General features: G+C 32.2%; 1 protein-coding gene across 2 annotated transcripts; it reads left to right on the forward strand.

The window, feature by feature from the left end:
* Positions 1–15324: 15324 nt before the first annotated feature.
* Positions 15325–18480, forward strand: LOC127087242 (transcription factor bHLH130). 2 transcript variants are annotated; one of them, XM_051028102.1, is made up of 7 exons: positions 15325–15508; positions 15766–16384; positions 16807–17147; positions 17268–17441; positions 17623–17688; positions 17888–17956; positions 18034–18480. In XM_051028102.1, the coding sequence occupies exons 2-7, from the start codon at positions 15844–15846 to the stop codon at positions 18085–18087; spliced, it is 1245 nt and encodes a 414-aa protein (XP_050884059.1). In that variant the 5' UTR covers positions 15325–15508; positions 15766–15843; the 3' UTR covers positions 18088–18480. The 2 variants fall into 2 exon arrangements, with proteins under 2 accessions (XP_050884059.1, XP_050884060.1); XM_051028103.1 differs by lacking the exon at positions 15325–15508 and having other exon boundaries at positions 15547–16384.
* Positions 18481–23887: the final 5407 nt, after the last annotated feature.

Here is a 23887-nt window from a genome sequence, read left to right on the forward strand (position 1 = left end):
GATGATCATGTTCTTTTCAAAGGTTTTATAGATATTTTCCTATTCCTTCATTAGAATAAATAAAGTTCGGTGGCAACTTTGGTCGAACACATTTTTCCATGAGCGTGAGATACGCTTCGTGAAGGATCATATTTTTCGAAGTACGACACCAAGACTTTGCCTCATCGTCCTTACCAGGTGTTTTATCTACAAGGGAAAAGGAATATACAAAAAGATGTCTGGAGTTTTTGGATCCCTGAAAAGAAAATATCTTTCTTAGTAGTAAGAGTATTCTCATTCCTAACATAAGCTTCACAATTGGACAATGATCCATGCAAATTAAGATAATAAACAATGACCAAAAGAAAATAGATAACAAAAGTGGATAGTAGAGCCAACTGGCTCATGATTATTTATATGGAAAATAATCTAAAGATAAAACAAGACACTAACGTAAGTAGTTAGGAAGTCAAGATTACAATTGGATAATTGAATTGACAAAAGTAAGGGAGGTTTTGATAATTCATAAGCCAAGGTAGGGTTTTACAACAATTATTTTTCTATTTTATGGCACAATGATGATCCAATCTAGGTGTAATAATTATTGATTATGTCACATCATTAGACAAAATCAATGATTAGTTGATAATGTAACGCATTGAGGAATTTTTTTACACCTAAAATTAATGACATATCAATCAAAATCGACAAGACAATCAATTAATAGATATGCAAACTCCTTTTAACCTATAGCAAGTCAGACAAATATGAACATAATAGAATGCGAGTCATCCAAATCTTTCTTAAGTCTATTAGGGTTTATCAATGTCACAGTGATTTTAGTTTTGGCCAAAATGTAGTAGAACCTTGCAAATAGGCATTATGATCATATCACATGTTGATAGTGCCATTAACAGAAAAGGACAAAGGTTACAAAACCATAATTCGAAGAAATTTTCGTACGTGGGGATAAGATCAACATATCATACTGCAAAAATAGAAGCACTGAGTTTAACGTAGGGCGTCATGACCATCTACTAAGCGGAATTCACGCACTACCCACATAAATAGGTGAACATTGCTAAACTTTGTAGGTCACAGTTTAACCAATAAGACTAGTGTTTGCTTATAAATACTAAACTTTGAAATTATTTCTAAAATAGTAAATCAAATCAATTTATTTTACACATATCATTTTATTTTACCTAACTTTATTTTCATGTATTTTATAGTTTTGTAGCCCCACATCTCACACATCGTACCTAATACTCTTTGGAGTAGTTAATGAACTCACAATTAAAAAACAACATTGTCACTGAGCACAATCAATTAAAAAAAGTAATAACTGTTGAGAGGAATTTTTTTGGTCAAGTGGCCTAGTAGCTGAAGTTCACCCTTTAAATATGAACAAGTGAAACGTCGTGAATTCAAACCCGCACCCTTATCTTTAATCTCCTTATCAACTGAGCTGACTTAACGAGACATTATTGAGATGTATTATTCGATCCTTTAACTAACATTTAAGTTAAATAATATTTATATAATAAAAGTTTTCTTTATTAAATACTAGTACTCCCTCTGTCTCAAAATAAAAATCCTTTAAGGTTGTTGCAGAGTTTCATACCCTAATTTTACCCCTAAGGTTCCATCTCCTATATCATTTGCATTTCAACCAAGATCAAAAGCATGGTATCCTCATAATCTCCACCTCTTTGGGTTTGCCTTTGTGGGAGATCATCAAGTACCCTTTGTATTTTCTTTTTTACCTTTTTGCTTGCTTGCATTTTAACTTTGCTAACCTTATTCAAAATACAAAAATATGTGTTGTTTCCTCCTTCTTATTATACAAGGTAGGGACTTGCAACCAAAGGGTCAAGATAGGTTCCTAAATTAGGGTTTTTCTTACCAAAGTCAAAATTTGGTCAACAAGTGGTCCACAAGATCTTTTACTTCAAGGCATGACCTATAATCTTAGGTCACATTCATGTCAAGCTTCATTCAACATCATTTGATCAATAGAAGCTCAAGTTTTGTTAATTCTTTCAAGGTTGATTCAAGTCAATATTGTTCAAAGGACAATCAAGCTTCCTTCATTTGGTATTCAAGTGTTCATCATTGGGCCTTTGGATGCAAGAAATGGTAAGAAATAACAAGTTGGTACGTTTTTGGTTGACCTAAAATCAAGTATGACATGTCACTTGGTCCAAACACCACAACTGTCCCATTTCTCAACATTTTTGGAATCTACTTCGAGCAAAATATCACATTTGAACTCCTCTACAACTTTGCTTCAAGGTCAAAACATCATTTTTTCCTCTAAGTCCATCAATTTTGGAATTAGCTAAGATGCCCATGTGTGCACAAAAGTAGGTCCAAGACCTGGTCGACCAAATGCCTGACCTAGAATTTTAGGTCACGACCTCAACTTTCCATCCATGTCATTTTCAACTCAAGCATCCTTTTGATTTAATTCTTTTTGCATCTGATTATTCACCATAAGGAGATCATATGGCACAAAGAACATCTCAAAACGCACGAGTGAATCTCATTTGGCCTAAGCTCCAACATGGTACCATGAACTCTATTCTTACGCAAGTTTTAGGTCATGAAATTCATACCAATCTTAAAATGGGACCACATGCACATGTACAGCCTCTTTGACAAAGCAAAACGCGTCTGAAGAAACACAAAATGAATGGTTTCAAGTGCCAATTCACGCATTTCATGTCTCATTTCACACGCTTTGCAAATCATCAAAATTCTGACCTAATTCACACGAATTGACCTCCATTTCACATGTACTATGATCTCATCTCATTTCCTATAAATAGAAGAATCTTTTGCCTTCATTTCCAAGCTTTGATAGCTAAAGAAACTCTGAAACCATTTGAATCTGATACCTTAAAAAACCAGTTAAGCATTTCTTCAATTCAAGCTCTGTTAGCTTCGAATCTTCACCCAAAATCATTCATCGGCACCTTCTGAAGCTAACTGAAGCATTGCCTTGACTTGAAACACCTTGGAACTAGACTTCCAAATCCACCATTGTTGAACTCTGAAGCTTTAATGGGAAAGGTAAATACAAGTTACATTTATGAGCAAACAAGTTACCAGTGTGTTCAACGTGATTCACTTATCAAAAGCCCTCAACTATCTTGAATTTATATTACGTATTACTCATTTAATTTTACTTTGAAGAACTAGGGTTCTTCATGTTCTTGAGCAAATTCTCTTTGCTCATAGCCAATCAATGACTCTGATGAAAAGAGACATGAACGATGATGTGTTGCGAAGCTAACTCCATGTTTGGGTGTAGCTAAAAACACGAGTTCATGCAATCTGCAAAATTGAACCAAGGTTGAAGACGAAGTCTGTTTCGCGCACCATGAAGCAAAACATTTGAACTTGTCCAATGGGAACCTGAATCACGTGTTTTCCAAACGAGGTAGCCGTTGGCGCCTTATTTTGCTCATATTTCTTTTTCTTTTATTATCTTTTATTTCTTTTCTTTCCAATTTAATTTCTCACTCATTTTTAATCCATTTTGATCCAATTTTTTTACAAAAAGTCTCTAAAAATATTTTGCATCACATACATTTTTTTCATAATTTTTAAAAATCATTTTTGCATTTATTAATATTTTGTTTCATTTTTATTTTTTTTTCAATTTATTTTTCAACCGTTTTCAAACATTTTGAGATCCAACTTTTGAGATTTATTTACTTGTATTTTTCTTAACATTTTGAGATCCAACTTTTGAGATCCAACTCTTGAATTTATTTATTTTAAACCATTTGTTTTACGTTTTAGTGCTTGATTTAAAATTTCTATTTAATTTCCCTTTTTAATCAAATATAAAATCTTTTTTGATTAATTTTTGTACAACTTGATGTTTGAGCTTGAGTTGTTGACTTGGTTGATCAATGCTTCTACATTTCAAGTCGTCCATATATGGACTCTTAGGTTGATTCAATCTTCTCTAATTCAATATGTTGATAAATGATCATTTGATCATAATTTTGGTACTTTGAGTTAGTGATAGATCATCCCTAGGTTGTGCCATATGTTTGGGTCCATTGACTTGTTTGATAGTGGATCCTAAGTCAAATACTTGAGCTTGCTTTCATCTTGAGTCTTATTCTCTTCTTTTCTCTTTGAGTTTTGAAACAATTCTGATTTATGCCTTGAGAGTTTGACTTTGTATCAACATTCTAACATGATTGCCATATACATTGTTTGCCTCATGATCACTAACTTGTTACATCTAATATCTAACATCTGACTTTACATTTATGCTACTTACATTTATGTCATTTACTTTCTTGCCTTTTATTTTATTCTTTTATTGTCTTCTTATTACAAAAGAACAAAACACGATAAAATGGCTAAGACCCTAAAAGCTTTAATCTGATCTTATGGACTTTGTGTTACTATCCCTTGCTTGAGGAGTATCGTGGACTTTGGACCTTAGGACTTAGTGCTTTTCCCTTGCTTGGAGTACATCTAACACTTTGTGATTCATCTGAGACCTTGTGATCTCTCCGAACCCTTTGCTCTTCAATTTAAGATTTGGATGTTTCTTTGTGGCTTTGTTGTTCATCTGGATCTTTTGATATTCATCTGATCATGTGCTTATTCATCGTGTGGCTCAATCCAAAGGGAAAGGAATGCTTACCAATGTCAAATGCTTTCTCTATCTTGTGGTTAGTACACTTAGACACACAAAGGATTTCTCTTGAGCTACCTTACAATAAGAGCTTTTATTTCACGTCATTTACTTTATACTTTAGGGTAGTCTCTTCTTCTCCTTCCCACTTCTTCAATTCTCAAAACTTCTCCCTATTTCAAAGACTTCTTGTTTTCAAAACTTCACACTATTTTCTTAATAAACCTTGACTTTGTTAAATGATCCAGAAAACCTTTTTCTCAATAAATGCTAAAACATTTAATCATACGTAAACTCTTTTTTCAAACTTCTAAAAATGACAGACCCCATCAAACTTCTTTTTGTGCCTTTGCACACTTCCCTTTAAGAGCCATTTTTTGAAAAGACTGGATATTAGTCTATTCTTGTAGTGGTGCAAACCACTATACTTCTACAATATATTAAGAAATGATGGATATTTTCCACTTGAATGTTGAGACGTATTTGTGAGAAAATCCAAGTAAAAGTTCTCTATATCAAGATGGTGCAAATGCTTATTTTCTCATACTCGTGGGTAGTAAGTTGAGTTTTACCACTCGAATATAACAAAATGTCTCTTCACATTAAAATCAATCAACAAACAACCCAACCTTTTTATAAACATAAATTTTTAAGTGGTTCCTATAGAGTACCATAGACGTGAGGGGTGCTAATACCTTCCCCTTGCATAACCAACCCTCGTATCCATATTTCTCTTTTGTTTTACCTTTTTGTGGATTTTGTTCGACCTTTGTCCCATTCCCTTTGGAAATAATAAAGTTTAGGGGCGACTCTTTTTTTCTGAGTTAAGTTAATCAATAACTTAATCTCAAATTTTTCCCTTTGCGACACAAATAGATTAAGAAATGTAATGATTGAATAATTAAATGTAACAATTTTACAAAACTATCCTTAATGACTATTGGTTGTTATAAATTATAGTATGATGTAATAACTTAAAAGTAGTGTAGATGATCAATGTATTTTCATGCACATTCTTTCACTGTTATATTGCAACAATTCTAGAGTGTCTTTTGTTACTTCTACTATTTTAGCGTGTTTCCTTAGCTTAGTTTATTGTTACATTTATTTTAATTTCGTATGATATTTTCTAAGTAAACAACTATTTATACACTCTCGATGTGCAGATTATAATTTAAGCTACGAGAGATTGGATTGATGCTTTCTATTAGGCATTGAAAAGCTGAGATGATAACTTAAAAGTTTCATGTTGAAGTCAAAAGCAAATTCAAAGTGTAGAAGACTCGAATAAATCATTTTAGTTTTAGACATAAATAAAATAATTAGTTTTGGGCCGATTTTTATGTTTTTCGACCTCGTTAGTATCAGAACCCGAATTCCTTGTTTTATTTAACCTAAGTCAGTCACGGTACTGTTGAATCCACACTATTCACTATTCATGGAATTAGCTTTGCTTTGTAATTTTCATGGAGAACAAATCCCTAGGAGAACTCTGTTGATTTACGGGTTCCACCACTTTGAGGTTATAATAATTTCAATCCAATTTATATTCCTTTCAAATTTATTATGTGATTCTTGAATGCTTAATTTGAGTTTCATAGAGTACATTGATTTAATTTGATTGTGTGTCATCCTTAACTATAATCATGTTAGCGTAGCTTTTTTGTTATCGTGTTTGACTAAGTCGTGTTTACTTAATTCGTGAGAGCTTATATCTGTTTGCTTAATTCGAATAATAGGAACTTATATAACACAATACCAATTGTGCTTGTCAGTGAGTTTTGTAATCGAATATGAATAGATAATCCGCTTAAGATATTGGAATTATAATAACCAATGAGAAGTCGGAACCCAAATCAGTAGGATTAGTTGTTTTAGCTTATTCAAAATCAATTATTTGTTATTATTACCTTAATCGAACTAAAAACCCATTGCTCTTTAAGTTGGTAAAGATTAGAGTCTTGTTAGCATTTTATTTTGTTTTTATTTATTTATTTTCTGTTTTCATATTCTAAAAAAAATCCAAAAAAAATTATAGGTTTGTTATTTTATTTTATTTGATTTTATTGTCATATTTGCATTATTTTTAAATTTTATTTTAAACATTTTTCTATTTTTTCATTCTTTTTCTCAATAGGGACATGGTTGCCATTTTTGTAATTGTTGCATTACATTGCTTTCTGATTTAATTTAATTTTGTGTTGATTCTATTTTGATTTAATTCTGATTTTGATTTTATTAGTCATATTTGATAGTGATTTTATTAGATTTTGTGTTGATTTGATTATACTTTCTCATTAGTGATAGTGATTTTATTTGATTATGTGTTAATTTGATAATTATATCATGCCTGATCAAATTAGAACCTTAAGAGAATTTGCTTCACCTGATTCACTTTTTGCTAATTTTCCTTCTTTGTCTGACTTTGATGACACTTATATTTGTGCTTTATGTACTGATAGTCATTTATGTTCCGTTTGTGCTGAAATTAAAGTTGTCTTACATGCTAATATTTCTTATGATATTTCTACTGACAAAGTTCATGTTGCAGATGTAAATGTAGTTCCTGGTGCCAAAATTTTGTCATCCATTGAAAAATCATCTGCTTTAGAGTTTAAGTCACTCCCTTCAAATTTAAAATATACATTTTTAGAATTTGAAGAAAATTTTCCTGTAAATATTTTATCTAAACTTGAATCTAAACATGAACAAAAAGTGTTGCAGTTATTAAAGAAACATAATAAGGTAATTGGATGGAGATTGACTGACATTCTTGGTATTAGTCCGTCCATGGGTATGCATATAATCTTACTTGCGGATGGAGAAAAATCATTTAGGTAGCCCCAAAGGACACTTAACCCCTTGATTTTAGATGTTGTGAAAATTGATATCTATATTGCACCTGAGGACAAAGATAAAATCAATTTCATTTATCCATTTAACACTTTTACCTATAAAATAATGTTCTTTGATCGAGGAATAAAAAGTGAAGGTACTGATAAAAATTTCAAAGTCAATGGACATCACCTTAAGCTATTCCATGAGAGCCCTATTTTGGAAGAAGAGACTGCAGAAGAGCTCTCTTTAGAAAAGATTGCTTATGCGACCATCTATCCACCTTGACTCCTCGGGTGTGTTATTTCCTATATCTCCTTTCTATTATTTTATACTTATTTTCTTTCATTGAGGACAATGTGTGTCTTAAGTATGGGGGAGGAAATCATATACTCGTGTGTTCTCTTATTTTCATTTCCTTACTAGTTTTCTTATTTAAAAAAAACATGTCTTTTCATTGGTTTTGGGGTTGCAAGTGTTGTGTGAGTAATTTCTATGGATTAAAGACTTGTGGTGTGATGTGATTGATTTGCTGTGCATTCTTAGTATGTTAAGTGGAACTAAGCTCTAAATTGTGCATCATTTATGGTAGATCATTTACCTTGTGAGATTAGCATAATAATAGATAACATTTAAAAATCCATCTTTTTCTTTCTTGTGTGTTTTCACTTATGCTTGTTAGTCTCTAGAACTTGAATTGACTCTTGTTGAAGCCTTTTGTTTACTTGTGCACACTGATATGATAAAGACAATTTGTTTTTATTTATTTTTTGTTCAATTAGCCAAAAACTCAATCCTGAAAATATCATCCCTTGTTTGAAAATCCCTTGAGCCTATTATCTCATTCATTGTTTAAAACTCATTACAAGGCGAAAAATGAAAAACAATGGTATTACCTTATTCAAAGGGTTGAAATTATTTGAAGTTGTGTGGGGTTGCATTAATATAGCTGTGATGTTTCAAAGGTTTGTAGAAAAGAAAAAAAAATAAAAAGAAAATAAGGATGAAAATTCATTCCTCTTCTGGAAAAGAAAAGAAAAGAAAAGGAAGAAAAAAAGAAGAGAAAAAAGTTGTAGTTGTTGAAAGTGAATTTAATTTATTCAGCTTAACTCCCGCAGTTTATTTTAATTCTCTTTTGTCCCTTTGAATTTTAGCCTAGTACCCCCTTAGGATTTATCTCACTCTTACCCGAATAACAGTCCTTTTGATCTTTGTATGGATATATTTTAAATTATGGATGTTAGAGTCTTTTCAAGCTTATGGGAGTACTAATTTTCATGATGTGCTTTGAGTGTATACAATAACCTAAACACTTGAGAGTTGTGTGAGTTTTATCTTATGAGAATCTTGCTATTTTTGATGTACTCTTTGGTAAAATGTCTTCTTACTTCCTTTGAATGTCATTGAATTATATTTACTAACACCATATTTCTTGGAGCTTAGAATGAGGATCTTACTTACGCCCTTGTGATTTTGAAAGTCTTTGAATTTGTATGCTATGTTTTGTTCCTATTTTTCTGTTTTTAATTTTAATTTTAGAATTTAGCTCAGAGTGCAAAAGTTGAAGTGTGTGGAAATTTGATCAGTGTATTTTCATGCACATTATTTCACTATCATGTTGCAACAATTCTAGAGTGTCTTTTGTTATTTCTAATATTTTAGTGTGTTCCCTTAACTTAGTTTATTGTTACATTTATTTTAATTTCTTATGGTATTTTCTGAATCAACAACTATTTATACCCTCTCGTTGTGTAGATTATAACTTGGGATACGAGAATCAGATTGACGCGTTATAATAGGCGTTGGAGAGTTGAGATAATAAGTTAAAAGTTTCATGTTGAAGTCAGAAGCAAATTCAGAGTGTATAAGACTCAAATAAATTGTTTTAGTTTCAGATTTAAATAAAATAATTAGTTTTGGGACGATTTTTATGTTTTCGACCCGATTAGAATTAGAACTCGAATTCCTCGCTTCGTTTAACCTAAGTCAGCCGCAGTGTAGCGGTAAATTCCTGATCATTAAGCTATGGATAAACTTAACGTCAATAAAACCAGAGTCGCCACCGCGCTTTTATTATTTCCAAAGGAAAAGGGAAAAGTACGAACAAAACCCAAAGATAAGAAGTTTTTAAATCAAAACTAATAAAATGCCAGAGATTACAGATAAGGGGGTTGGTTACACAGAGGGAAGGTGTTAGCACCAAAAGTGTCTTAGGTACTCCTAGGGAGCCTTTTTTTTATGTGTGTATGTGTTTTGGTATAAAAGATGTTTGCAATAAATAGAGTGTGGGGATGAGAAGAGAATTTATTAATTATATTTTTGTGTTTGACAAGACCTTCGGACTTGTGCCTACGTACCAACATAAAAATGAGGGATCAAAACCTCGTAGTTCGTGGTAACAATTTCAAAGTGAATGGATTTGCTTTTAATCAAAATTTAAAATTTAAAAGAGTCACAAAGGGGCCTAAAAGAGTTTGAATGAGTATTAGTTCTTTTTGTCTTTTGAAATTTTAAGTCAATATGGTTAGATTCATTTATAAGTTTGATTTAAAAAAAAAGTTTAAAAATGCAATGGCATAAGGCCAAAGTTTCTAATTTGCAATAAAGTCTAAGTTTAGAAATCACAAGCAAAGAAGGTTTTTGAAAAGGGGGAGAGATTTTGAAATTTAAGAGAATGGGAGGAGATGAAGAGACTAATCTTAAGCAAAAATTTAAGAAGTTAAGAGTTGAAAAGATCTTACCAATGTGATGCAATCCAATAGACAAGAATGTCATATAGAAACCCATTTTTCCTTTGGACTTTAAATCAAGCAATATTAATAAGCAAGTAGCAATATGAAGATCAAGGCAACAATTAAAGATAATCACATCCAAGCAAGCCACTTCACAGTCTTCTTCTTAATCTTCCAATGTATCATATGACATAGTCCTTGATTGGCTCAGAATAAGGCCTTAGACACATGTTCAAAGTAACATTTGCATCAAGACCATGTAGCAGATGAATTCATGTGGATTCCAATACTTGCATCAGATGAAAACTCAAATCACAATAACTTGGTATAAAAAATGTTGGCATTGGTCAAGTCCTTTTGCATAGGGAATGTTGCCTAATTCTAAGTCCAAAGCTCAGATCAAATCCAACAGTCCACACAAACATTTTTTATGATTCTTGTTGTTTATTAAGTATCTTAAGGTCCTAAGACCACAAACACAAACAAAATATACAAACAAATATATACAATCACAATATATGGCTCAAATGAACAAAGTGAAAAATGGCATAAGCATAAACAAGTTAAATGATATGTAAATGGCAAATGAAATGGTAAATGGCTTAAATTTAAATGGCATAAAGTAAATGACTTGAAATTAAAAGCAAGATTAATAAAGGTTAGTCAAATGTTAGTTGATTAGATGTTAGCGATGTTTTTCTTTTCAATTGATTAAGTCATTCTTTGGAGAACATTCAACCCTCTATTCACAAGCATGGATCCTTGAACCAAGACATCTTCCAAAGAAAGTAAAAAAGGCCAAGTTTCCACACAATACCATGAAAGGGGGGAGACTTACAATCTCACTTACTAGAATGCTATGCCTTTGGGTCAAAATTTAACGCTATGTTAAGCAATCGTAATTGGACTTATCTAGAAGTCACAACTATCTGAGGCCGGACAATAATTTTTTTGGTGTTAATGCATGTTAGAGATATGGTATAATGAACCATACTCCTAAAACATACCACACTCAAAAAGAAAATGATCAAAGGATGGACTTAATCTCATCCATACTTGTATTAGTTCATCTAACACAAAGTTATTGATGAACCTATTAGGCTTATGATATTGAGACTTCATTGGTCAATGAAATGGATAAGATAGAATGATATTGAAGATGAAGAGGGAGGGGAAATGAGAGAAACACAAATTGGTCATGGGAGGAATTTTATCAAATTAAAATCATTCATTCATTTTGGGAGATGAAATGTACATTTCATCAATCCCCTAAATCCAATGATTTTAATCCAACAAAAGTCAAATCAACCTTGACCAAGGCCCAAACACATAGTCAAACTTCACAAGTTAATAAAAATGGCTCAACATAATTTCTACACAATTAATCAATTAAAAATCAAATAAAAATGCATTTAAATTGAATTATGTTTGATAAAAAACCTAAAACCTCTTCAAAACACCAAATAAATGGCCAAGAGATTTAACCTAGGTCAAACAAGGTCAAAAGACCTTAGACAGAAAATTTCATGATTTTTGAAAAGTCAGAAGTATTTTTAAACAATTAAAAATATGCATAAAAACAATTAAATCATGAAAAATATCAAAATTAACCCAAAAAATAATTTTAATTCAGAAAATGAAAGAGGAAAATATTTGATTTTTTTTTGTGAAAGTTCCTATTTTTTGGATTAAAAATGAAATTAATATGAATTAACTAAAAATAAGGGATTAAATGAAATAAACAGAAAATCAAAAAAATAAGGGCCATCTGATCTCCCTCATTAATTGAGGTGGTAGATCAGATGGCCAAGAGCGCGCGTTCCACATGCACATGAGTCAAACACGCTGCAGGCATGGTAATTACAATGGACGCGTGAGATTAGAAGATGAGACTCAGATCAGATGGTCCTGGACAAGCCAGCACACCACCGGAGCCCTAACTCCGATCATCTTCTCCGGTGAGAGCCACAGGTTTGATTCAAGCTCAACTCAAAGGAAAATGAAAGTGAGTATACTAATTTGAAGGAAAAATGCTCAGGAGCACGAATCTGGCCTCAATTTTCTCCAACTCGAAGTATATAAAAAGATACAGGGATTTGAGTTTTGAGGATCATGAACTGAGTTGCTTCGATTTAACCTCAAAGCAACTCAATCTTCTTGCCTACATTGATAGGACTTCAGATAACCAAAAATCAACAAGAATGGTGAAGAATTGAGGGAGAATCGAAGAGATGAAAATTCTGAAAATTCACCTTCAATGGAGCTTCAGATTGACCCGCTCTTGCTTTCAATTATGCTTGGCCTTGCTTCAGATGCTTGTTGGAAGTGAAATGGATCAAGGAAATGTATAGACTCTTGGATTTTCAATCTCAAAACAGATGGAGAATTGAAACTCGATTTTAAAAGAAAATCTTCAAGTTTATCCTTCAATGGTGAGGGTTTAGGGTTACAGGTTCAAAGCTTGGGCATGAGGTCCTTAATTCTGAGCAATGAGGGTCTTATTTATAGGCCATGAGATTGGTTTCCACACACTTCCAATTTTGGCAAATTTTGAAAATTATCTTTGTATGCTTGCATGGGCGTGTGATAGGCCCATCAAGTGATGCAATCTGATCCAAAATTGAGTGAAAGTCATGCTGAATTCATGTTGGAAGGCCATGCAATTGTGTATGAAAATGGAAGTGGAAAACATCCAAATGGTCCTTCAACTTACACCCATGTGTAAGTCCTTCACTCTTTGGCCAAATGAGGTGATCTTGGACTTTTTGGAAAGGTGAGATCAAGGGGAATAACTTTCATGTTGAACACTTTTTCATTTGAAGCTTAGATCATGATGAATTTTGAGGTGGAAGTTTGGGAAATCAAACATATTTGAAAATTTTCTAAGTCCCAAGTCAAATGTTTACTTCTTCCACCTTGAATAACTTTTTCTATGGACTTCAAATGAGAAAAGTTACTTCATAAAAGTTGTAGCTCTTTCAAACCTCTTAAGTTTTTCCCTAAATGTGACCTTATTTGGATTTAGCATGAAGGAGTTATACATTTTAGAAGTTGAGGAAAATCACTTGTTCAATGGTATTGACCCAAAATAACCTATAATCTTTCCTCTTGGCACATGCATTTTCATGTTGAATTTGAACTTACTCCAATCATAAAAGTTGAAGTAGACATATTGAATTTGATCATGGAATTTGAATGAATTTCATCTCATAAAAATTGAGCAAGTTATGGTCTTGGGAAGTTGACCTCCAAACTAGGGTTCAGACAAAATGACCTATAATCTTTCACCATAAATAATTACTTTCCAAGAAAATATAGCTCTTGACTTCAACATGAAAGTTGTTTAGAATGTTATTTTGAGTAACGTTTCTCTTGTAATCATTTTCATATGATAAAAATTGTAGGAGATAGGGTCTAGGGAACCCCAGTTTTGACTAGTTGACTTCCTCTGGTCATCCACCATGAACTATCTTGCTAGCTTGACATTCTCTTGACTTTTGGGACTCATGGAGGATAATATATGCATAAAATGATGTAATGTGAAGTATCCCTTGAAATATTTGATCAATTGTTGAGGAAACTTGTTGAAGAAGTCACATAAGATACCCAGATGAATTAGGGTTTCCAAGGCAAACAAACTCCAAACTCTTGATTATTTCTTGATCAAAATAACATGTGAAGACCATGGGGATCCATATATGATGTTTATAGTCAATGTGAATCAATTCTTGATTACACTCCTTGCACTGAGGGTCTTAAACCCTAGATATGAACTTGATGGAGCATAAGCGAGCATACACACTACCTACAAAAGCAACAAACTATACATTGACATATTTTTGGTATTTTGGTTAGTAAACAAAGAAAAATGAAGTATGGTACAATCAAATGTGCTTGGTGATCTCTCCCAATGCAAACCCAATGGATGAGGGGTAAGGAGGGTGTCAAGGTGTGATCCTAATGCCAATGCATATGATGAGATAGCATGAGGGATCTTAGGATCAAAATTGGGGTCTTACACGCGGTACTGTTGAATCCACATTATTCACTATTCACGAAATTAACTTTAGCTCTGTAATTTTCATGGAAAACTAATACCTAAGGCGAATTATGCTGATTTACGGGTTCCACGCTTTGAGGTTATAATAATTTCAATCCAATTTCTATTTCTTTCAAATTTATTATGTGATTCTTGCATGCTTAGTTCGAGTTTCATAGAATATATCAATTTAATTCGTTTGTGTATGATCCTTAACTATAATCACATTAGCGTAACTTTTCGTTATCATATTTGACTAAGTTGTGTTTGCTTAAATCGCAAGAGCTTAAATTCGTTTGTTTAATTCGGATAATAGGAACTTACATAACACAATATCAATTTCACTTGTCAGTGAGTTTTGTAATCGATTATGAATAGATAATCCATTTAGGAGATTGAAATTATAATAGCCAGTGATAAGTCGGAACCCAAATCAATAAGATTAGCCGTTTTAACTTATTCAGAATCAGTTATTTGTTGTTGTTTCCTTAATCGAACTTAAACCACATTGTTCTTTCGGTTGGTAAAATTAAATACAAAAGTTCCTGTGATACGACATTCGAGTGTCACTTCCCTAACTATAGTTTTTAATTATTGATTTTTTATTTGTATGCGACAACGAATCAACAGACAATATTTATTAGGAGTAAAGTTGATAAAAATTAATTAATGTATTGGAAACATAAAATAAAAAAACTCTTATTTTGAAATAAATATATTTGAATAAAAAAACTCTTATTTTATGACAACTATTTTAAGTAAAACTTTTTTTCAAATGAATTTCTTATTTCAGTATTCTCAAGATGTACCTTCAAAACAATATAATTTCACCCAATACCAATTTGACAGAACAGAGTACTTTTTTACTGGTGTAAATCATAGTTTTTTCTAGTGTGTGTGATGCAGCTGTGTAGCCAATAATAAAGTCCACTTCACCTGGTATCCTTCCAATTTTATCAAAACCTACATTGCTTTCCCCAAAACTAAATCATCTTTTTCCCCTTTTCTCCCCTGTCAACTCCTCACGTGTCACCCTCACTCTGTCCCCAAAATCAAGGACATTTTTGTAAAATTTATTACACCAAATCCTTCAACCATGTTTTTCACTTTCCATTGGCTACAAAAATTAAAATATTTTCTTTTCTTTCCTTTCTTTCTCTTTCAAACAACACACTAAAGCTAAAAGCATCTCCACCACTCAAACCACAACAACAACATTAACAGAGAAATAAAAAGTGTTCTGTTTTTCAAACAGAGGTTCGTGTTCTTCTCCTTGTTCTCTTCATACATTTTATTTATTTTTAAATAAATAAATAAATAAAATTATTATTCTTCCCTTAACCTTCTCTCTATAACTAATAAAATAAATATTCATATTTTTCTCATAATTTTTTATATTTTTTTTTCTTCATTTTCCATTCCTCTGTTTTGTCCTGTTTCTTATGCACTCAACCTACATCACACTTCAAACTTCAAACCCCAAAAACAACTTAATCATTTTTTTCTTCTTATAGATCTGAAAAAAGAGTCAAAGAAAGTTTAGTTTTTGAAACAAGAAAAATTCTCAAGGAAGAGAATTCGAGTAGAAAGCTATGGAGTCAGATCTTCATCAACAACAACAACCACAGGTTAATTCTTCAGGTTTAACTCGGTATCGTTCAGCACCAAGTTCATATTTCAACAACATCATCGACAAAGAATTCTACGAACATGTTTTTAATCGACCTTCAAGTCCAGAAACAGAGCGTGTTTTTTCAAGGTTTATGAACAGTTTAGGTTCAGAAGAAGATTTACTCACTCAGAAAATCTCAGTTGAATCTACGGTAAAAGAAGAGGAAGAGATTCTTAATGTTAACATTAACCAACAAGAACAAGAACGAGAACAAGAACAAATGATTCATCATCATCAGAGTAATAACTATGAACACAACCCTGTTTCTTCTCATGGTTTTTATCAAACCTCAGTGATGCCACCTTTGCCAAACCAGAATGTTGTTTCTGGTTTGGATGGAAGTTTTTCAATGGGAGTTAATAGGTTACAGCAGATGAAGAGTCATAGTGGAAATAATTCTAATCTTATTAGACATAGTAGTTCACCAGCTGGATTATTTTCTCAAATCAACATTGAAAATGGTATGTCAAATTTCTGATTTATTAATGATTTTAGATTATTTTTCCTAGAAAAAAAATGGTAATCTTTAAATTTTCTTCAGGCGATTTATGATGCTATATTTTAAAGATCTCTTTAGGGTTGCATATGTTTTTTAATATTTACCTTTATGTTTGACATTATATTAAATATATTGTAGTCACAACTTCCCTAACATCTCTCGAAAAAAAACGTGTATGTGTGTCTATGTGTCTGTGTCGTGTTAACGTTGTGTCGACTGTGTTAACGTTGGACACAGACACAATATTGATTTTTATTTATTGTTTTAAATATTAATATTACGTATCAGAGTGTCGTGTCTGGTGTCTGAGTTTTGTAGTTCACAACAAGTGGTGGAAAAAAAAGGCTAGTGGGAATTTTAGTTATTAAGCTTTATTTTTGGCAGGGTATGTTAGTATGAGAGGAATGGGAAATTTAGGAGCGGTTAATAGTTCTATGAAAGATGCAAAATTTTCTTCTGGAAGGAGTTTGAAGAATTCAGCACACTATTCATCAGGGGTAATGTCAACAATAGCTGAAGTTGGGGACAAATGCAATGAAGAAAATAATTTAGAAAGTGAAGTTTTTGGTGAAAGTCACGGTAACGATTATATCGTGGATTATCAGGTTGTTGATACTTGGGATGATACCGAAATGATGTCTGAAAATGTTGGTGGTTTGAAAAGATTTAGAGATAGTGATTCAAAACAACAATTTTCTGCAGGTTTTAATGCAGCTGCAGTTCAGGTAGATATTATTACTATGTAAACATGGTTTAATCTTTGATTATTTTCACGAGTTTAACGATCTCGGCCGTTAATCTGAGATTGCACGATAATTTGACATGATTTTGTTGTGGTTAATTAGAATGAAACAGGAGGAGGGCATTCATCTTCTCCATTGGCTCATCAATTGAGTATGCCTAATACTTCATCTGAAATGGCAGCTATTGAGAAGTTTCTGCATTTCTCAGATTCTGTTCCGATGAAAATTCGCGCTAAGCGTGGTTGTGCTACTCACCCGAGAAGCATAGCAGAAAGGGTATGGATTATTGGTTTAAGGTTATAATTTTATTTTTATCTTATCAAGAAATAAGTAAAATTTGATAAAAAAAATAGTTCTAGCCATGATCGACATTAGGGTTTTCACCAACAATTTGATTTTAACTGAAGTTCATTCAACCATTTGAGTCAGATGACTTATCTTCCGTACATGTCTTCAGGTTAGAAGGACTAAAATTAGTGAACGCATGAGGAAGCTACAAGATCTCGTCCCAAACATGGATAAGGTATAAGACATAATATTTGTTTACGCAGTTCAGCCAAATATGTCTACGTCTGCCACTATAGAATATCAGTAATTCCGTATTATTATTTAAATGGATAAGGTTCATATAACAATAATATTGCTGAACCATACCGCGATTATGAACCATACTCAACAAACGCAACGCTTCCGGATTGGTTTTAACTTTTGTAAATTTGCAGCAAACAAATACAGCAGATATGTTAGACTTGGCTGTGGATTACATCAAAGATCTTCAAAAGCAAGCTCAGGTAATTCAAAAAGCAATATCAATATCTTAATATGGATTATCAATTATGTAATTATATTTGTTTCCACACTTGTATAGAAGCTTCAAGATTGTCAAGCAAAGTGCACTTGCTCACACAAGAAGCAACAATAACATCAAGAATGAATGAATTTCTTAGTCCATGTATAGATTTGTAATAATTTAATTTGGTCACCAAGTTAAAAAAAAAAAAAAGCTAGCTAGATTAGCTTTTATTTGTTAATGGATTCACCCTCACCCTTTGATGTATATAAAGAAAAATGATAAATTTGTAGGGTGACATTTTGTTGAATATTTATGGAAGTAGATGGTAGGTAGGGAAGAAAAGTCGGTTATAAAAGTTGAGTGTTAATTAGGGAAGCATGTGTGTACAAAAAGTCTATGTGTTAAGTAGACGTAATTTAAGCATTTAGGGTCCATATTTGGTGATGAAATGTGTGGTTTTGCCGTAAACTAATGTGTTTTCATTTCACATTGAATATTGAATGAATGGTTGGCATTTGATAACATGGGAGGCGCCGTGACACCGACATTTTTTGTTGGATATGTGATATACTATGATGTCTATGTGTGAGGTTTAGGATTTACGTTACTCTTTTCAAAAGAGAAAAAAAACACTTCAATGTTGGTGGTTCTTATTGCATTTTGGTGTTAGTTATGTAAAGTCAAATGAATAGCATTCACTTCATTTTTTTAAAGCTTAATGTGAAGAAAATATGGTTGTGCTTAATCATAAACTATGTTGCCATGTTTGGATGATATCATTTCTTAAAGTATCAAGACAAAAATGTTTACATATTAGAGTATAGTTGAATGTATGTAAAGTAAACTTGCTTGCATATAGTGTGTACTATTTGTCCAAATGCTTCTCGTTTTACTTTCTAACATTTACGGATATTAAAAATAAATGTCTTAAGAAAAACAACACATTGAGTCTTATTCTTTTTCTTCTTGTGGTTATGGCTGACTGACCTTATGAGAAAAGTAGGTGAAGTGAGTCTTTTAAAAAGTTTTATTTTGGGTTCAACTTATAAAGATTTTCACATTCCTAATATGCGGATGATATCTTTTTTATTATTTAGGTAAGAGAAACTATTTGTTTGTAGAGTATTTATTTAAGAACATTAAGTTCTTCTTTACTTATTTAATTCTAGACTATATCGGATTTTCAATGGTCAAACACCATAATTGTCTATGATAATTTAAAGTTATTCCATTCTAGTGATAGTACATGATTTATCATCATCTAGATAAATAAATTCAAAATTACATGATCTGAATGTAGTGAACCGTTTTCGATGCAACGTCGTGTGGTAAGAACAATCAGAGTCAAGAATTCATGCATCTGCGCACTTACTAGATGAAACAAACCATATATTTGTTTCGTTATCAGAATCATTGGTTTGAACCACATTTGCAGAATTGGATGAAGTCTGCTTTCTGTTTGGACAATCCATCTTTCAATGCCCAATTTATTTGCAAATATAACACTCATCTATTTTACGACTCCTAGATTTGGACCTCTTCTTTACAGAACCTCTGTTACCCTTGTTTTGCCCACGATTTTGACCATATTTTACATACAAACCATCCATTGACTTCATTCTTTTAGACTTTGTCTCCATTGTGAATGAGACAAAAGTGTGCCAGTAATCACATCAAAATTGATAGTGTATTTATCGTAGGTAAGAGTAATCACCAAGTTGTCATAAGAATTTGATAACGAGCAAAGCAAGATAATTGTCTTATCTTTGGAATCAATCTTCACTCCAAGCCTAACTAGACCGTTGATTATGTTGTTAAAGACATTGACATGTTGCAAATCATATCCTTCATACATCTTCAGATTGTATAGTGCCTCTTCGCAAATAATTTATTCATCGACGTCTTTGACATATACGAGAATGTTGATTAAGTTTTGAAGAGAAGTTGTGAAGTTACAAAATTTCTTAGGGGAGTTGGTATTCAATTTGCAAACTTAGAAAATATAGAAGGTTGAGAGTAAGATCAAAGTTGTGGGGTAACATGTCTACGGATAATACATTTTCTCTATCTTCTTTGCTTCGGTGTAAAGACATATTTCTTCTAGTCCTATTTATAAGAAAATATTTATTTTTTAATTAATTCAATAAATAATATATTAGGACAAAATATAGATAAGATAGGTTAGTTATTGAATAAATCTAAAAAATATTTTTTTTATAAATATAACTTTATTGGTGATTCTTTAGGTCTTTCATTAGATTGATTTAGGGATTGTGGTTTAAAATTTGGGGATTGACGAGATGTGTTGACACATTATTTCTCACACTTATTTTCTCTATTAGTCTTTAAAAAGGCTAAAATTTGGGAATTTTGTAAACATCCACTCAAATAAGTACTATTCTATGAAACAAACTATCACTTCAATTGCCATGATAATCATAAATATAGAGATGAGAATATTTTGGTGAGAATCTATACATAGCAAAAAAAAGTAAAATGCATAGTATTTTGGACTTGATGATGATCTACTGTAGTGTACCCTTTATTTTGTTTTTGTTTTTGTTTTTGTCAATAGAGTTAACATGCTTTAAAGATAGAAAGTTAGGATAAAAATGGCACAACTAGAAGCAATGGACAAAGTGTCAGCATAAGCATATCTCTATTGGGTCAAAATGTGGGGTCCAAATCTAAATTCATTTAAGTGAAAGCCATGTCACATATGATGTCAGAAGCCTAAACTTAACCCTAGAAGTTATTACTGTGAGACTGTTGTGGAAGGTAAGTAAATAAGAGTGCAAGTAACACACTTACCCTAGAATGTACTACTATAGAACAAGATGGAAAGTACAAAATAATAATAAAAGAAATGGAATTTGTGATCAAGTGAGCCTTGTGGAAACACGTAGGAGCTTGAGCTTTTTTTGCTAGGGGGGTCCCTTGCTATGGCTATGTATGACTTAGTATAAGAGTGGGAAATTTGACATCTACTATATGCTACTATTAATAGGATCAATCGTTTTCAATGCTCTGGATTCATATACTCAAGACTTCAGAAACTTTAGTAATTTTAGTTATTATGATAAATGAATTAAAATATATATTTTAATGTAAGAGAATTGTTAGTGAACTAAAATCAATTTTTGTGTGTGTCTCAAATGTCATAGTTTTGATATTTTTTTTTCCAATATACTCTATTTTGATTTAAAACCCTCTTTCACTCGGGAGTATGTATGAATTATTTCTAAAGAGAATCTTCGGTCATTCACCGGCTCAAAACCATTTATTCCTTCGTTTTTTGTTATTTAAAGATTTAAATTATTTTTTAATTAATAAAATTATAAACATAACAATTAATTTATAATTTTTTTTAATAATTCTTGAAAAATATACTACTTGTATTATTTTATAAATATTATCTATAATATTTAATCAATTGAATATTTTTAAAATTTAATTATTAAACTAAATAAAAAAATATATAAAACCACGGTGAAATAAATTTGTACAGATGAAATACAAAATAATTATTAAAATGGCTGTCTGTTTCATAATAATAGTGTTAGAAAGGCTTTGGATATAAGTGACATTATGCTCAATGAAATAAGTTTGCCCCTCTTGAGAAGTTCGAGGAACTTGAGGATGGAGAGCATATGGAAATTTAGGAGCAATCACTTCAGAGACACTAAGAGAGACCATGACAACACTAGATCTAGAAGAATTAGACTTCTTGATCGGTCCTCCTTCTCAGGCAAGGTCTTATTTTGGCTTCCCTTGTTTTTGTCCCCGATCGCAGTAGGTTGTCGACCGTTTGAACGATTTCTCTGTGTTTTGCCCTAGTTGGAGGTAGCCGGTGGCGCCTAAGGGAAGGGGAAGGCTTCAGTAGCAACAAAAGGCTAGTTAATAACAATAGTTTCTGAAGGTTACCCACCTGACGCCTCCATTGAAGTGGGGGCTAGAAGACATGGAAGAGTCTAGGGAACAACACCTACCCCATGGTATTTCTCCTGTTGAAGAGACTCGTGATAGATACCATAGACTTTACAAAAAAGCATAAGGATTAGAAACATCCAAAGGATACCAAAAACAAGTATAAAATACAATTCCTTTCCTTACAAAATAGTTCTCTTATCTTCTTAGTATGTGCAACATCCAGGATAATCCAAGTATTTCTCCTATTGAAGAGACTCATGATGGATACATAGACTTTGCAAAAGAGCATAAGGATTCGAAACATCCAAAGAATATCAAAAACAAGTATAAAATACAATTCCTTTCCTTATAAAATAGTTCTTTTATCTTCTTAGTATGAGGAACATCCAGGATAACTCGAGTCTTAATTAGTCGCCTATATTGCTTGGAAGGCCCCAAGTCCTCGAGACCTTTTCCCTCTTTGAAACCCATGCCTTTCCAGAAGCTCATCAGATCTTCTTTCACCAATATTTCTTCCAGGGTTAGCTTTTCAATAGAGGTGAGACAACTAAGCAACTCCTGATTGAAGTAATTTCATACCCAATATTTATTAATATTCTCTTCGCACATTGAAGATGATGAGGCAGAGATGCCAACCAGAATAGAATCTCCCTCATGAACCTTTATTGAAGTGTAAATAACAAGTGCAACATTATCGTATCCATAATGATTGGTTGTGTTTAAAAACTAATTCAACAATTTTTATGTTTCTAAGCAAGGTTTTGTAGTCATTTGGTCGCAGAAAAGAAAATGACAAAAAATAAATGGAGATTTCAGTGTTAACAATGAGCAAACTTGTTAGGGGTAGATTTCATCATTATTTATTCTCATGCATAACCATTTGTCAGTAATATGCTCTTCTACTCAACTATTAATATTACCATCTATTACTCTTATCGTTTCTCATCTCTGTCTCAACAATGTGAGATCAATTGTATTGCTTAATAGATGATCTTTTGCTCTATTGAACACAACAACATTAAGTTCTAATAGTGAATTAAAGATAATGATTACCAATTATCATTATTATATGGATATTAAATCCAACCCCATCTCTAGGTATTAACATCCAATAGATGGAGACTTGGATCTAGTAACGACCATCACCTCTCGTATGTCAAGTCATACCATGAAACCATATTTTAGATAGCTAATCCAAAATAAGAATTAAGAACGAAGAATAATCAATATTAAAGCTTAAGTATAATAACATTAAATTCCATTGTCCAAAACATGAGTATATAATCACTACATATACCCATAACAAAGACATTTCTATCTACGATTACTCATTGTAGTTGTACAGGTAATCCTTAGAAGGCAAACTTAGAAGGCTATCTACAACGATCTCTCGAGCAACGCTTCCACCTTTAATATACCTATCCTATTATCCTATTGAGACTAAGGTGTGCCTACTATCTTATTGTACTACCTTTACTCCATCGAAACTCATTTTGAATTGAAATTGGCCCTTTTATTTATAGGCTTGCAAAACGTAGGCTCGTTAGACGCATCACCCATCTTCGCCAAGTGTGCCTACTTTCTTCCATGTTAAGCAATGCCAACTCACCCTGAAACTGGTCCTAGACGCCCTAGCTCACTAGTTGCACCACCCATATTCTTCTACTGCTTAAACCTTTACTTTACAATGAAGTTACTTAGCCTTGGAGTCTTCTCTCAGTTGTGCTCGCCTAGCATTCCCATGGGCCTGATATATCGATCCTTTCTTGTAGGAAAATAGTCTTTCAAGGTCTTTGTGTGTTTCTTGGTGGTTTTCCAGTCATTTTTACCAGTTTTTGTTAAATGTGCAAGTGAAAAGTCCAAATAGGTCTTTTAACCATTTTTATTGATAAATCAGGGGTTTTATATTGATTATTTGTAAAACAAGTCAATAAATGCCTACATATTTGTTTCTGATAAATACTATTTGGCTAATCTCCTTGAGGTAAGTCAAGTGAGA

Source organism: Lathyrus oleraceus, chromosome 5 (assembly GCF_024323335.1).
Source record: "Lathyrus oleraceus cultivar Zhongwan6 chromosome 5, CAAS_Psat_ZW6_1.0, whole genome shotgun sequence".
Classification (NCBI taxonomy): Eukaryota; Viridiplantae; Streptophyta; class Magnoliopsida; order Fabales; family Fabaceae; genus Lathyrus; species Lathyrus oleraceus.

Bases quoted from the DNA above. Each gene is read 5' to 3' on its own strand.
- LOC127087242 (XM_051028102.1), top strand. From the start codon at position 15,844: ATGGAGTCAGATCTTCATCAACAACAACAACCACAGGTTAATTCTTCA. The intron at 16,385-16,806 runs GTATGTCAAATT...TATTTTTGGCAG, and splicing joins TCAAATCAACATTGAAAATG to GGTATGTTAGTATGAGAGGA. The intron at 17,689-17,887 runs GTATAAGACATA...GTAAATTTGCAG, and splicing joins TCGTCCCAAACATGGATAAG to CAAACAAATACAGCAGATAT.